The sequence below is a fragment of the Artemia franciscana genome, chromosome 6 (assembly GCF_032884065.1).
Source record: "Artemia franciscana chromosome 6, ASM3288406v1, whole genome shotgun sequence".
NCBI lineage: Eukaryota > Metazoa > Arthropoda > Branchiopoda > Anostraca > Artemiidae > Artemia > Artemia franciscana.
The window spans coordinates 26,797,981-26,814,805 of NC_088868.1; the positions used below are offsets into that span (position 1 = coordinate 26,797,981).

Sequence of the window (16,825 nt, forward strand, 5' to 3'; positions counted from 1 at the left end):
GGTTTTTCTAAAAACATTTTTTTTCGGTTACTATAGGCCAAGCTTTGTTCTTTACTAGGTTGCAGCTACTGATGCATCCATGGTGTCTTAAATTCGTTGAATACAAACACTGATAAATCACTAGAGCCACTTTTTCTTCTGACTTGTACTGTAAAGCCTATTCCACTTCGTTGGAAACTGCCCAACCTTACTTATTTTGTTGTAAGATCTGAGGTAATAGTGCTGCATTTTTCTGACTGAGCTACAGGTTCTCAATCTCCGGAGGATGTCTTGTAAGCAGACTAGAGGTTCTTCTAAGCTGATGAAGTATTAGTTACAAGAGCTAGCTAGATAAAATAAAATAAGAACTATGTCTCTAGTGCTGCCTCCAGAGTCAGCTGTAGTTTCAGCCAACTCATCACATGCACTTTCTTCATCCAACATGTCAGCGTCATCCATATCAGACTCTGTATTAGCAATATCCTCATGACATCAGGTAGATCCTCTTTGTGTGCATCAATCTCTTGCTATCTACTTGAGCCTTCTTTCAATTCATCATCATTGTCATCAGATTCACATTCAACAACCTGCTCTTTGTCAATTTTCCACCAGAACTTGAGAGCATTGGTTTGGTGAAGCTGAAGGAGGTGACCAAAGCGTGAAGACCTTTCAATCCCCCAGGATAGCAAGCTTTAACAATAGCGTAAACGCAAGCACTTGGTTAAACGAAAGAAAAAGGTTAAAAAAAGAAAAAAAAAAAACAGGTAAATAAAAAACTAAACAGAAACAGGTCTGACAAAAACAGATACCTGTTTCTGTTTTCTGTTTTGTTCTTTTTTCTTGTTTTTTTTTTGGAAACAGAAACAGGTTAGACAAAAACCGAAACAGAAATAATAAAAAGAAACAGTGCCGATGCTTATTTCAAACCTTTTGTACTGATACTTGATACTTAATATCTAATACTTAACAGGTGGCTTACTTAACAGGTAATACTTAACAGGTGGTTGAACATTAACTAAAGCATTTGAGATTGTATTTCTGGGAGCTTGAAATAAAATTTTGGCATACAAAAATGTTCAAACTGCAATTAAGGTTACAATTGTTTTTTAAAAGGATTGAATTTTATTTTGAAAAAATATAAATATCTATGTTGTTTTTCCAATAGGCAATTTGTAATTCCTTATTTTAGCAGAATACATCTCTTAACATTTGAAAGAACGTACGTTCGAACGTACGTACTTTGAAAGAATTTACGAACGTACGGGAGGTACGCTATCCCTCAGGATCTAGTGAAATAACATCCATACCTTACATTCTTAAACTGACCACAAAAACTAATCGATATCTGATTAGGCTTTGTACAAAAAATGCAATTTTTTTGTAAAGAAACTTTATGAAGATGGGCACATGGAAAACGTAGATGCTGCTGGCATCCTAAATAACGGCATTGTCAATTGACGAAGGTGACTGGAAAGCACTACGTTCGACCTCTATTGAATGACAGTCACTTGCAACTTCGAGGCTAGGCCATTTGATTTCTAACCTAAAGCCTTTTCCACTGACAAACCGGATTTTAAATTCATATTCTGAATCGTAAATATATTCCACCGACAGTCTATATATGGAAAATTCTAGTTTTGCTCTACAGATAATTCTGAATATTTCTTCAAGAATCTTAATTGTTAGCTGAGAAGGCCTCTATTTATTTTTGGAATCAAAATTTAAAAAATACTTCATTGGTTAAATAAAAGTATTCTTTAAAATAATACTAAAATTATAATATATATATATATATATATATATATATATATATATATATATATATATATATATATATATATATATATATATATATATATATATATATATATATATATATATATATATATATGGCGTAATACCTTAAGTTAGATATTCTTTTCTTAGACCACACTGCCGTTCTATGACAAACAAATAAATTTTCAAATGGAGATAAATTCATTTATTTAGACAGTGAAAAATAAAACAGGTACAAGAGTCCAGATATTTCGATCACATATGCAGCGATCGTCATCAGCATATTTACTAAAATAGTATAATAGAAACTAGCATATTATACACACAAAAATAAATAACTTTTCGGGTCATTGACAAAATAATGAATTTCTGGATTATTCACTAGATTATTTTCAGAGAGAGTTCACTGAAAAAATTCATTCAAAGTCTTGATGTAAATTTCCTTCTTTAATCTTTTCCAAAAGTAAAACAAATTTTCAATGAAGATAGCAAAGCCTTCCGTGTCTTATGATTATTGAATAAAAAAAGTTTTTTTTTAACTGAAAGTAAGGAGTGACATTAAAACTTAAAACGATCAGAAATTACTCCGTATATGAAAAGGGTTTTTCCTCCTCAACGTCCCCCTCTTTACGCTAAGGTTTGATTCTTTCTCTTAACTCTACCTTTTAAAACAATGAAAAACTTTAGCGTAAAGAGCGGGGGTTGAGGAGGAAAAACCCCTTTCATATACGGAGTAATTTCTGTTCGTTTTAAGTTTTAATGTCGCTCCTTACTTTCAGTTAAAAAAACTTGTTTTTTTAATTTAATTTCTGGACGTTTTTGAATTCATGCATGTTTTTATTTTGGCTCTCCGCACATAAATAATTAAAACGAAATTTGCATATTAATTTTTTTTTGGCTAAATGGCTTTCTCATAGTTTTCATCGAAAGATTTTGAGAAAAAAGGAGCGGGGGAGGAGGTCTAGTTGCCCTCCAATTTTCTGATTACTAAAAAAGGCAACTAGAACTTTTAATTTTTTACGAACGTTTTCATTAGTAAAAAATATGCGTAACTTACGAATTAACTTACGTAACGAACTTCTATAGTCGTATGTTTTTATTACGAACATGAGGGTATTCACCCGCTCGTCAATACCTCGCTCTTCACACTAAAACTTGAGTTTTATCCCAGTTCCTTAAAAATGACCCCTGAATCACAAAGACCGTAGAGTTGAAATTACTATATCATAGAGCATAGTTGAAATTACTAAAAATACTTTCGCGTAAAGAGTGAGGTATTACGAGGAGGTGAACCCATCATATGCGTAATACTTTCTGTTCGTTTTAACTTAATGCTGCTCCTTACTTTCAGTTGAAAAAACTTGTCATATTTATTTTTTCATTGTTTTTTAAATAATGTTAGAAAGTCCCGCCCCCTTCATTGAAATTCTCTTCCCCCATAACAAATTCCTCCGTAGAAAGATTCGTCCACGTACCCCTCCCCCCATCTTCAGCTTCTCCCTCCCCCCAAACCAAAAAAAATCCCCTGAAAACGTCTGTGCAGTTCCCAATAGCCATTAGTATATGTAAACAACGGTCAAAGTTTGTAATTCGCAGCCCCTCCCACGGGGACTGCGGGGAAGCAACTTGTCCCCAAAGACATAGTTATTAGGTTTTTGACTATGGTGAATAAAATGGCTATCTCAGAATTTTGATCTGGTTACTTTGGGGAAAAAATGAGGTGGGAGGGGGACTAGGTGCCCTCCAATTAGCCCTCTCGCGACATTCTAGGACCACTGAGTCGATACGATCACCCCTGGGAAATAAAACAAACAAAAAACAAATAAGCACGCATCCGTGATCTGTCTTCTGGCAAAAAATGCGAAATTTCACTTTTTGTAGATAGGAGGGGTTTTCTGATACGCTGAATCTGATGGTGTGATTTTCGTTAAGATTGCATTACTTTTAGGGAGTGTTTCCTCCTATTTTCTAAAATAAGGTAAATTTTCTCAGGCTCGTAACTTTTGATGGGTAAGACTTAACTTGATGAAACGTGTATGTTTAAAATCAGTTGATGTAACTATTGGTATAAAAATACCATTTTTTAAAGTTTCGGTCACTAATAAGCCAGGTCGCTCCTTACTACAGTTCGTTACCATGAACTGTTTGATGAACGAAATGTTGAGTTTATAGTTGTTCACTTGGTTGGTCTCATTTATATATATACGACGTATTTTCGACGTAACACCTTAAGTTAGGACTTCACTGTCTAAATAAATATCCCCCCCACTTGAAAATTAGAACGACAGTATGGTCTAAAAAAGATACATAACTTAAGATGTATTCGTCGAAAATACGTCTTGTATTTGCCAATATTTTTATATATATATATATATATATATATATATATATATATATATATATATATATATATATATATATATATATATATATATATATATATATAAGTAATATACAGAGAAGGCGTCTGTATATTTATTTTTTAGGTGTATCGACAAGTGGTTTGAAGTCAATCGGAGTTGCCCAGAACATCCTGAAGAATGAAAATAAAATAGGCTGTGCATTCCAGTGTACCAAATCTTTGGCTTATATCTTGCAATAATAGACCTAGAGATTTTACAAATAACTTGTCAACTATGAAATGAAAGTGAACTATGGTCACTCTGTGAATAGTTCACTATTTGTGCTTGCTAGTGACTAATAGTGATGTATATCCAAGTGTAAATAGGCTGTTTTTGGAAATTATTGGCTGTCTTACTTAATAACACAAGGGAAAAGTATCCAATTGTCAGTATAAATGGTTGCATTTTATTTATAACACGCTGTAGACATTCTAAAAGGATTTTCGTTTGTTTTAGCAAAGGCACATATGACACAAAACAAATAGGATGACCTACTTCCATTTAGCTAGTAGATATTGCAGTACTTGCAGTTTGCCCTTACTATATGCGTAAGTATTCAGTTACTTTTGCTCATCTGTAGTTTTTACAGGTTTTGTTTATGAAATCACTGGAACATTTAACATTTTTATATATAGTATTGCTGTACATTGTTGCTGAACTCTAGAATAGTTTGTCTAAGGCTTACGGTTTAGAATCGGCTTGTGGAGTCTTTTGTAAAAAAACAAATAAAAATAAAAAAACCGTATATTGCCGTCGTAAAGCAAAAGGAAATCTAGTCATAAAATTTTGTGAGCAGAATCTACAAGACATAAATGTAAATAATTACGTAAGTATTTAAACGATAAAACGGTCAAAACTATTAATAAAGCTTGTTCAATTTCAAGTGAAAATGTCGTGTGATAATTTTTTTTTTTACTGCTTTTTAAAAAATCATTTTTTTTAGTTGTGTCAACTATTCATGATAACTTTAGAAAATTAATATTACAATCCCCTTTTTCGTACCTGCTTTGTTTAATCGATTTTGGTCTTTCACCATCCGAATTATTTAAACTGTATTTAGATCAAAGATAATCAATATAGCCAATCAATTAGTCAGTCAATCAATTACTATAATCAAATAAGCGGGGACCACAGAACAACTATAATTTTTTGTTAGAAAAACTATGTTCCTTTTTATTTTTATTGTTTAAAAATAGTCATTTTATTTTATCCTATTGCCAAGTTACAATTTGCGTCTTAAAAACATATCATTTGTCAATATAATAGATAGGTAAAGAACAGAAAACAAAGATACTAACAATTTATTAAAGACACTCGTGCTCAAAACTCGGGACAGAAGGTCTTTCATGTCGTATATGTTTTCCGTATATTTCTGCCAGCTCTGGGACTTCCACTGCGTCAACCTTGGGGGTCCCTTTGGGATGAAATCTGAGAGAAGGATGTCACGGTGTTTATTGGTATCTAGCAAATTTTTTCCACAATCCACATTCAGCTTCAGCCTTCTTTGCTCCAGTGAAACTCAGTTAAATTTAACTAATAATTCAGAATGTGTAATTTCAAAAAATTTGGAGTATGGAATTTTTTTGTCATGGTAGTTATCTTGAGTGCTCTATCCTTGAAACAATTTCATTTCCTTTATTTTGTCCGTGTTTACTTGAGTGATAAATCCACGGGTCGACCTGGCGAGTAGTCTCTTGAGAGCAGGGTCCCACTAAGTACTAAATTAACAATTGCTTCTTTCCTTAAATAGTCAGTGGAGTTTTTGTTTAATAATAATTAGAATTTTCATTGGAATAAGCAATCAAACGCATCAACCGCCTGAAGTTAAACTTAATAATGCTGCTCATCCTCTATAAAAACAAATTTATGTTCTCACTCTTGATCAAACAAATAAAAAGAAAAATAAATAAATGAAGTGACTAATAACATATTTAAGGAAATAATGTGGCTGAGTCATTTCTTAATATGGCACAAAATGCCAATTTACGATCGTTGAATCGGTCTAATTGGTCTATCAGACTTCTCTCGTCTTCTTAATTATCATGAAATCCTTTGTCTGTGAGGGTATTGGTTTGACTCGTGGCGTCGCTGGTTACTTGGTTTGGAATGGAGATCAATAGTGTAACTCTATAAGCCAGCCACATCAGGCTGGCTGATCTTGCTGATCCAGATCTGGCTCAGCCAGAGTTGATCCAGCTGTAAAATGGGTACCAGAAGAAATTTGGGAAGGTAAAAAGGAAGGGTGTGTGAAACCAAAGGTGGCGGACCCCCAGTCCCTATTTGCACTTCCTGGCTGAAAGGCCATGAAACGGAGATCAGCACCCTGGTACGAACTGTTATGTCCAGTGTTGTATTCTTTACTTTTATCATACTAAATTATACTAATATGAAAAGTAGAAGGACAGTCCACTAATCTCTATTCTATCCACGTAAGCAGAATGTTATTAGTGTTCAGAGTAAACCGTCTAAATCCAATTATTTTCATTTCATTTTCTTTTCTTTTTTTAGCAATCATTAGTTTCTTTGTTGTCACTTTATTAATTTCCGAAAAAGTTTAGAAGTCTAGGAAATATATAGTGCCAAATTAAATTTCACCTTTAATATTTTTTTTTTGTGATATACCTTTAAAGTGATAAAGGGCAAGGATCATGTTTTAATCACGGTAAGGCATGTGTAGTAAACTAGGGACAAATTTGCATCGATTCGAACTCGCTTTTTTGTTAAAATGCTTGTTCATTATAATCAAATGCTCAACAATAGCAACTTATGTCATGAAAGTATGCTAAGAAAACACGAAGAAAGCATGTCAATGTCGATAAAATGCTTGCCAAGTCGGATTCTTCCATTGTATGTTTTCTTTAGAGGTCTTTCTTCGTGGTGGTGTTGATCATTATTTTGTTATTGTTGGTAATTGTTTATCAATAAGTGTGTTTTAACCATGACCACCTGGTTCATACCCAACAATCGTTGGCAAAAATGATTAATAATTGATTGATAATTTAGCTGGTTGATCTTGGGTTAAAATGAAAAAAAAAAAAAAAAAAAATCAAGACTTGTTTTGGTGAATGGGTAGCCCGTCGAACTACTATTAAAGCTAAAATTAGATTTGACCTTGAAAAGCGGTTTTTTGTTGTGATTGTTGGTATACTTTTCAGCATTTCTTAATGATTGGCCGCCGTCTTTTTTTTTTTTTTTTTTTTTTTTTTTTTTTTTTTTTTTTTTTTTTTTTTTTTTTTGTATGGTACTGTTTATCAAAACAAATATTTTCTTGTGGCCAGCAAATGGATCGTTGCCAAAATCGTTAATGAAAAGTATAAGTTGTTCTTTGAAATTTTTTACTAATTTATCTTTGGTAAAAGTATGAAAACCAAGACTTGTATTTTTTTTGTGGATGGATAGACTGTAGACGGTTTCAGGGGGGGGGGGCAGAGGGGGAACTTGTCCTGGGTCGAGAAATTTTAGGGATGCATAGTTTTAAATAGTATCATTCTGATTTTTTTTTCTTGCATTAAAGTTAAGTAGAGGGCGCGGTTGACATTAAGTATAAGCAAATTAAATCCAGAATTTTCATTATTTCCATATAAAGTAAGAAAATTAGGATTTAGATAAATGAAAAATTTTGCTAATAAATAGATTTTTTTAATAAATACAAATTTCGTTAATAAGTAAAAATTTTGTCAAAAATTTGACTGGGAAATTTTTGGGAGACAGAGGGGGGGGGGGGGGCTAATCAAGATCTTGCACCGGGCACAAGAGAGGTCAGAACCACCGCGGGTAGACTGTTGAAGGTTAACGCTTATGATAGATTTGACCTCAATGTTTTTGTTTTTGTTTTTTTAATCATTGTCTTATGAATTGTTAGTCGATCTACAAGTTATTGATGCACTTTTCAGTAATTCTCAAGATTATTTTTTCTACTCTCGACTCAAGTAGAGGAGCCACTATTGAAATTTCTGGATTCGCAAGAAAACGCCTTCAATTTTTAAATATACCTGCTTCTTTTACCCGAGGCATGTTGTATTCGAAGTTTTGTTATTATCTTTTATAATAAGATTTTCCGCGTCAATGAAAGTTGATGTACTTCTAATTATAACACGTATCATATCGAAACTAACTCACTGTATAAAATAATTGAAGTCCCTGTTAAAGGGGCTTCAAAAAAGCTTTTTGCCTGTTCTCTGTTTTTCGCCCAAAGTTCTTTAAAGAGAGTAATTGTATAGAAAAATAATAATAGCACATCTCTGACTTTTTTAAATTTTCCTGAGTTATTAGATTTTTCGTTCTAGTATAATTGCTTTTTTTTTTAATAAAATTGCTTTCAAAAAGGGAAATTTGTGGAGTATGCCATCTTTGACTTATTATCAGCGGTTTAGTCATCCTGCGCTCTTTTTTGTTTTAACGTGTTTTTTTTAACTTAACCTCCTTTTCCACGAAAAAAATGGAAATAACAAAAGGAGAATCAAAAAGAAAAACAGCGAATCAATTCCCCCTGTAAAAGTATATAAACCTAAATTATTTTTATACAATGCGATATTCTTAAATAATTCTTAGCAGTAAAATAAGTTATTTTAACTTGTCAAAATTTCATCTTTTTTAAATTTACCAACTCTGTTTAATATTAAAATAAATAAACTAGTTTGTATAATTATTATACTGTTTGCCAATAAAAAATGCCGTACTCCTGGGTCTCTCGGCAGCGTTGTCATAAAACCTTTTTTGACAGATGTAAAGAGTCACTAAGTTATTTGATGGTAAAACAAAGATAAAGTGTAAGTACTTTGATGCCTGTAAGGCTAGTTATACTAGTGGACTATTGAAGCTGGGCAATAAAAATCTTCAAAAGCGTTTTTCTCAACTAAAGGGTTTTACAATCTGCCGTTTCTAAAGAGCAGGGCTGTAAATTCACCTATCTTTTGAAAATTCCCCCCCCACCTCCGCTGCTCTTTGTCAATATTCGCATGAATATCTCTCGTTTTTGTAACTTTTCAGTTGTATCAAAGGAAGGGGGGAGGTTGGTGGGGTAAGGTATGCCCCCCTTCACCCAAGTTTTGAAAAGCTCTTCTTTGAGGGGTTATTTTCACTGAAAACTTTTTTGGCATTTTGAGTGTCAATATTGCAACAAAAACAAAAAAAATGCCCCTCCCTCTTTAATTTTGAGAATACTTTTTACGCCCCTCTGATTTTTTTGTGGATTTACGCCACTGTAGTTTTTAGCGCTGAAATACCGTACTTTGTTAATATGCCGTAATTCTTCCATGTGAAATCGTAAGCATAAGTGTTTTAATTAAAAGGATACAATTTAATGATTATTTATGCATGTTTTGAGCAATGAACGTAATAAACTTTGCTTTAAAGCAAGTGGCTGTCCTTAGAAAATCATTCCTTTTGAAAATTCCCCACACCTCCTCTGCGAAATGCACCACTAGAAACATCCCAGCTATGATCTGCGTTCTTTGCTAAAACTCGCATAAATATCTTTTGTTCTTGTAATTTTTCAGTCGCATCAAACGGGGGGAGGAAGGGTATGCCCCCCGCTTCCTCAACGTTTTGAAAAGCTTTTCTTGGAGGGGTTGTTTTCACTGGAAATGGCATTCTTTGGTATTTTCAGTATTAAAAAAAAAAATTACAAATTTGCCCCTCGTCCCTCGATATTGGAGAATAGATTTTGTGAATTTGTGTCAATATGTTATGGTGAAAGACCAGAATCTGGTAAAAGTCGACATTCACCGGTGACTGTCCAAAATTCCTTTTTCTCTGCTTGGATTCAGTCAGCTTTGCCAGTCTCATTCAAGGTTTGATGCTAATGGTTAAATTAGGCTATAAATATCAGAAATAGATTAAAAAACCTAATATAACTTGTCACCACCAAACCTTGCATAAAACGAATACAATTTAGTCATTATTTATGTATGCTTATTGTTTATGCTGATCTACTTATACTATTTATTTTATTTCCGTTTTAACAATGTATGATTAATTTGGTTGTGTTTTTTCTTTTATTTGTCGGGTAACTTAGACGTTGTTTCCACACATAGATTGTTGTTCATCAGCTTAGAAGTGTATTAACCTGGAAATCTGTTTATATTCAATAATCAAAGTTTCCTTATTTGTGCATTTCAATTTCTTTCTGTTATAAACTGATGTGAAGGCCCGTCTTTTAATTTTGACACCGTTTAGCTCGTCTTGGCCAATTTGGAGAAAGATAAACATGACAGATTCTCCCTGAGTTGTATCCAGATAATTGTAATCATTATATAAACAACAAAAGGAAAAGCATCCAGAATTATTTTAAGACAGTGAAATTTAGACGAAAGTAAATGAATATTTTTGCTCTATATCCAAGAGCCATTTTCAGCAAAATAAATAAATGCAAAATTAAACTTGCAATAAATCGCGTGAAAATTAAAGCTAAAAAAAAAAAAACTAAAACAAGAAACAAGGCAATTCATTCAGATAAATTTATTATTTAAAGAAACATTATTATTTAAATTGTGTTTAAACTCGAGTTAAACAATAATAATTCTTTAAATAGCTGTTTAGGAAATCAGTCAGTAAGTCAAACAGTTCGTGGTAACGAACTATGGTAAGGAGCAACCCGGCATAATAGTAAACGTAACTTTAAAAAACAAAATTTCGATACCAATAGTTACATCAAAAGAATTGGATTTTTATGCTGATTTTAAATATACAAGTTTTATCTAATTTAGTCTTACCCATAAAAAGTTACGAGCCTGAGAAAATTTGCCTTAATTTGGAAAATAGGGGGAAATACCCTCTAAAAGTCTAAGAGTCTTAAGGAAAATCACACCATCGGATTCAGCGTATCAGAGAGCCCTACAGTACAAGTTTCAAGCTCCTGTCAACAAAATGTGGAATTTCGTATTTTTTGCCACAAGACAGATCACGTACACAAGACTTAACGAAAATCATACCATCGCATTCACCGTGTCAGAGAACCCTACTGTAGTCTCAAGCTCCCATCTACAAAAATTTAGAATTTCGTATTTTTTGTCAGAAGACAGATCACGTATGCGTTTTTATATGTTGTTTTTTTTTCTTTTTCCCAGGAGTGATAGTATCGACCCAGTGGTCCTAGAATGTCGTGAGAGGGCTCATTCCAACGGAAATTAAAAGTTCTAGGGCCCTTTTTAAGTGACCAAAAAAATTGGAGAGCACCTAGGCCCCCTCCCACGCTCATTTTTCCCAAAGTCAGTGGATCAAAATTTTGGGATAGTCGTTTTATTCAGCATAGTCGAAAACCCTAATAATTATGTCTTTGGGGACGACTTACTCCCTCACAGTCCCCGGGGGAGGGGCTGCAAGTTACAAACTTTGACCAGTGTTTACATATAGTATGGTTATTGGGAAGCGTACAGACGTTTTCAGGGGGATTTTTTTTGTTGAGGCGGAGGGGGTTGAGGGGATGGGGTTACTTGGAAGGATCTTTCAATGGAGGAATATGTCATGGGGGGAGAGAATTTCCATGAAGAGGATGCAGGATTTTCTACCATTATTTAAAACAAAAAACAATGAAAAAATTAATATGAAGAAGTTTTTCAACTGTAAGTAAGGAGCAGCATTAAAACTTAAAACGAACAGAAATTATTACACATATGAGTGGTTCATCTCCTCCTAAATACCTCGCTCTTTGCGCTAAAGTATTTTTAGTAATTTCAACTATTTATTCTACGGCCTTTGTGATTCAGGGGTCATCCTTAAAGAATTGGGAGAAAATTCAAGCTTTAGTTTAGAGCGAGGTACTAATGAGGGGGCAAACCTCCTTATGTACGTAATAAAAATATGCGAATATTGAAGTTCGTTACGCAAGTTAATTCGTAAGTTACGTATATTTTTTTTACTAATAAAAACGCTCGTAAAAAATTAAAAGTTCTAGTTGCCCTTTTAAGTAACCAAAAGATTGCAGGGCAACTAGGCCTCCTCCCCCACCCTTTTTTCTAAAAATCTTTCCATCCAACCTAAGAGAAAGCCAGTAAGTCAAAAAAAAAATTAATATCAAATTTCGTTTTAATTATTCATGTATGGTGAACCAAAATCAAAACGTGCATTAATTCTAAAACGTTCAGAAATTAAATTAAAAGAAAACAAGTTTTTTTTCAACTGAAAGTAAGGAGTGATATTAAAACTTAAAATGAAGAGAAATTATTCCGTGTATGAAAGGGGTTGTCCCCTCCTCGACGCTTCGGTATTTACGCTAAAGTTTTTTATTGTTTTAAAAAGTAGAGTTGTGAGAAAGAGTCCAACTTTAGCTTAAAGAGGGAGGCGTAAACTTGCTTTAAGTAATGATGTTGGGAGAGTTTTGTTGTTGGTTTTAGTTTTTATTTTCACATGCTCTATTGCAAATTTAATTTTATATTTATTTTTTGTTTCTCTTGATAGACCTAGAGCCAAATTATTTATTTAGTTTTGTCTTAATTTCACTGTCGTAAAGTAATTTCTCATTGTATTACCTTCTGTTGTTTATGTTCTGGAAAGTCAGTGTGGTCTTTGTTTATGGCAAGCGTTAATGACCACAGCCGGAATATGACAGAGGAGGTGATTGGAACACCTCCTACAGCAGCCAAGAATCAAACAGTAGAGGATGTATAACAAGTAAGAATTGTTTATTTAAAGTCCAAGAATTTCTAAACTGAAATTCTCATAAAAACCGTTTATTTAATAAAAGAATAAACATCATGGCTCCCAGCCAAACCAGTCTGATGATTTGCATTTGAAATGATGATTAAAGATCAGTCACACGCCATGGAAAAAGAACTTCGCCGTGGAGGGATATCAGCTTTATTTACGAGGGGCCATCAAATCTAAGGTTGGTAATTTCAGAGTCAATATTTTTTAATTTTCTTGGGGTGGGGGGATGGTTGCTTTGGATTAATTTGGACGGAATTTTCTACAAAGTTATTTTCAATTGTTATTTTTAGTTTTTAAAAAATTACTTTGGAGCCAAACTGTATAAATAAATCCATTGTTTTTGCTCATTCTATCCAGATTCCTTTGGAAATGATCTCAAAAATATAACCATTCAAACTAATGGATCTTCGTCGTTTGGTCTCACCTATATTGGTATATTAATTCACGTAGTATGTAACAGGAGATTGGTGAAACCGACCGTGATCATAGTAAAACTAATTTAGTGTCTCCAGATCTAAGACTACAAAGCCGGAGAGTGATCCAATATTTTTCTTTTTTAAACGCTTGGTTACTCATCCAATCAAACGGATTGTTCTGCACCATTAATTTCTAAATGCACTTGCATTAAATATCCTCTATCACTAATGATCATAGGCCTTAGATCACATGTCTACCAAAATAAAAGCTGCTAGTATCACCTTGCGCCATCTGGCTCTATGTGGACTAGAAATTAAACTAGGGAATCGTCGGTAGAGAGCTATATCTACAAATTTAGATGCAAAATTCTTTTTAAACAGTTCATGGTAACGAAAATTAGGTAAAAAGTGACGACCGAATAGTAACCGAAACTCCGAAAAACGGAATGAATGTTCAGTTATGTTTAATGGTAGCAATCGAAAGCTACGAGCCTGAGAAAATTTGCCTGATATTAGGAAAAGAGAAAACATCGCAAAAACGTCAAAGAACCTTAATGAAAGTCACACCGTTATATTTAGCATATCAGAGCACCATACTGAAGTAGTTTCAAGCTACCCATCTGCAAAAATGTGGATTTTTTAATGAGGGAGGGAAGATAATGGATGCCTCTTCGTTTTTTTTTTTTTTTTTTTTTTTTTTTTTTTTTTTTTTTTTTTTTTTTTTTTTTTTTTTTTTTTTGCTCAAACGGTGATGTTATTGAACCAATGGTCCTACAAGAATGAGAGAGGGGTCATTTGAACAGCAATTAAAAGTTCTAGTACTCTTCTCAAGTGACTTGAGAGATTGGAGGGTAATTAGCCCCTCTTCCACGTCCTTTTTCCCCAAAGTCGTACAATCAACCTTTTGAGATGGCCATTTTGTTTCACATACTTGAAAGTGAGTTCACATATAGTAAATTCCCCTTTCCATTTCTGGAAAGGGGAATTTACTGAGGGAGGGAGGGATTTTCACGAGGAGAATCTCCGTAAGGAGGGAAGTTTCCGGGGATGAATATTTAAGGGGAAATCTCACACGAAGGAATTTGCCAGAATTCCTATACGAGGCTATTTTTATTTGTCTTACTTTCTCTCAGGTGACTTAATTTTTGCATGTGGAGATCTTTCGGGGAAATTTACAAAGGGGTTAGAAGTGTCTGGGGAATTTTTCCGTGTTCGTGGGGATTTTCCGCGGGATAAATTCTCCACAGGGAATTTTCCGATGAAAAAAAGCACAAAGGGAGGACTATTCCGCAGGAAGGAGAAACTTTCGTTATGGGGGGGGGGGGATTTTCAGCCATTATTCGAAAAACGGCTAGTTATTACACAAAAAAAAATAACTGAAAGTAAGGAGCAATATTTAAAATTAAAATAACATAAATTATTACATATATGAGGGGAATGCCCCCTCCTCAATATCTCACTCTTTACGCTGAAGTTTGACTTTTTGTCCCAGTCCTTTTAGAAAGACTCCTGAAACACAAAACTAGCGTGAAGAGCGAGGTTTTGAAGAGGCGGCATTACCTCTTGTATACGGAATAATTTCCGTTTGTTTTAAATTTTAATGTTGCTCCTTACTTTCAGTTAAAGGAATTATTTAACCTTTTTTTAATACAAATTAATTAATTCTTTCAATTAAAAAAATATGTTTTCTTATTTGATTGTTTTTTAATAAAAATTTAAACTAAAACTTTTCTTTTAAGCCTTATGTTCCCATTACAATTGTTTCGCCATTATGCTGAAATTAATTTCTGCATGCACTTTGAAAACAAATCAGCTGTGTACGTGTTCTTGGAGGGAGGGAATTTAGTGATTCTTAGTTAAGAGGGGTGGTTTGTGCTAGAAGCTTAGGAAAGTACATTTTTAAACCCTAGTTTTAGAAGTCTCATTACTTTCTTTCTGATCCTTTTGGGGCAATGGGGGGAGGCATGTAAATTAATTTTCAAAGCTTCTCTTTGAATTAATTTTTGCATGCGCTTTGAAAACAAATTAGATGTGTACCTGTTCTTGGAGGAAGGTAATTAATGGTTCTTCGTTAACAGGTGTGGTTTGTCCTAGAAGCTTAGGAAAGTACATTTTTAGACCCTTGTTTTTGAAGTCTCGACATTTTCTTTCTGATTTGGAGCAATGGGGGGGGGGAGGCATGTAAATTAATTTTCAAAGCTCCTCTTTGCACAAAAGTAAAGAGAGATTTGAAAACTCAATGAGACATGGATTTACTCAGATAAGACCTTGAAATGACATTATCCTAGTATCAAAAAAGACCATATAAGTAGGAGCTTATTTTGGCGCAGAAGAAATCTGGAAAAATACAGTAAATCGGCGTAGCATGTAAAATATGCGAAATTACAGTAACAATCTCAAGATCACTTCGCCAGCCAAAGCAGAATAAATTGTGGAGTTTATTAAATCAGGAATCGTTACATCAAAAGAATTAAATGTTTTCAGGCACTCCAAGAGTTTATTTTTATTTGATTGTTGCTTAAACTTGACGCATTTATTTTCTTTAATAAATTTGCTCTTTTGAAGTTTCAATCATTATCAAGATTGCCCAATATTACACTAGCTGGTAGTTTCCCAGTCAGTTTCTATGGACCAGTTCCTTTCGAATATTAAATAAAAAAACAAGTTTTTTTTACTGCAAGTAAGGAGCGACATTAAAACTTGAAACGGACAGAAATTATTCTGTATATGAAATTGGTTGTCCTCTTCGCGACGCCTCACTCTTTACGCTAAAATTTAACTCTTTGTCACAACTCTACTTTTTAAAACAGTAAAAAAAAAAGCTTTAGCGCAAAGAGCGAGGGGTTGCGGATGGGACAACCCCTTTTAATCCGGAATAATTCCTTTTCATTTTAAGTTTTAATGTCTGCAGTTAAAAAAAAATATTTTTTTATATATTTAATTTCTGAACGTTATTGAATTAATGTATGTTATGATTTTGTTTCAGCACACATGAATAACTAAAACAAAATTTGCATATCGATTTTTTTTTGCTAAATGGCTGTCTCAAAGTTTTGATTTTGATAAAAATCATGATTTTGATAAAAGGACGATTTTGATAAAAAAAGGGGCATGGGAGGAGGCCTAGTTGTCCTCCAATTTATGGTTACCTAAAATGCAACTAGATTTTTTTATTTTTTGTACGAACTTTTTTGTAGTAATAAAGATACGTACCTTACGAATTAATTTACGTAACGAACTTCTATATTTGTGCATTTTTATTACGCATATGAGGGGGTTTGCCCCCTTGTCAATACCTCCCTTTTTACACTAAATCTTGAATTTTATCTTAAATCTTTAAGAATGACCCTGAATCACAAAGGCCATAGAATAAATAGTTGAAATTACTAAAAATACTTTAATGTAAAGAGCAACGTATTGTGGAGGAGACGAACCCCTTATATACGTAATATTTTACGTTCGTTTTAAGTTTTAATGCTACTCATTACTTCAGGTGGAAAAAAAATTCTCATTGTTTTTTTTTTAAATAATGCTAGAGAATCCTGCGCCCTTCATGGAAATTCTCTTCCGTCATAATAAATTCCTCTATAGAAAGATCCTCCCACG

At 33.4% G+C, this 16,825-nt stretch overlaps 1 protein-coding gene across 1 annotated transcript in view; it reads left to right on the plus strand.

The window, feature by feature from the left end:
* LOC136028531 (uncharacterized) overlaps nt 1-4,902 on the plus strand; it is an 85,775-nt gene extending 80,873 nt beyond the window's left edge. The window contains exon 7 of the mRNA XM_065706376.1: nt 4,242-4,902. Coding sequence (XP_065562448.1) covers nt 4,242-4,299 — 58 coding nt within the window. The 3' untranslated portion in view covers nt 4,300-4,902. The remainder of the gene's footprint in view (nt 1-4,241) is intronic.
* Nucleotides 4,903-16,825: the final 11,923 nt, after the last annotated feature.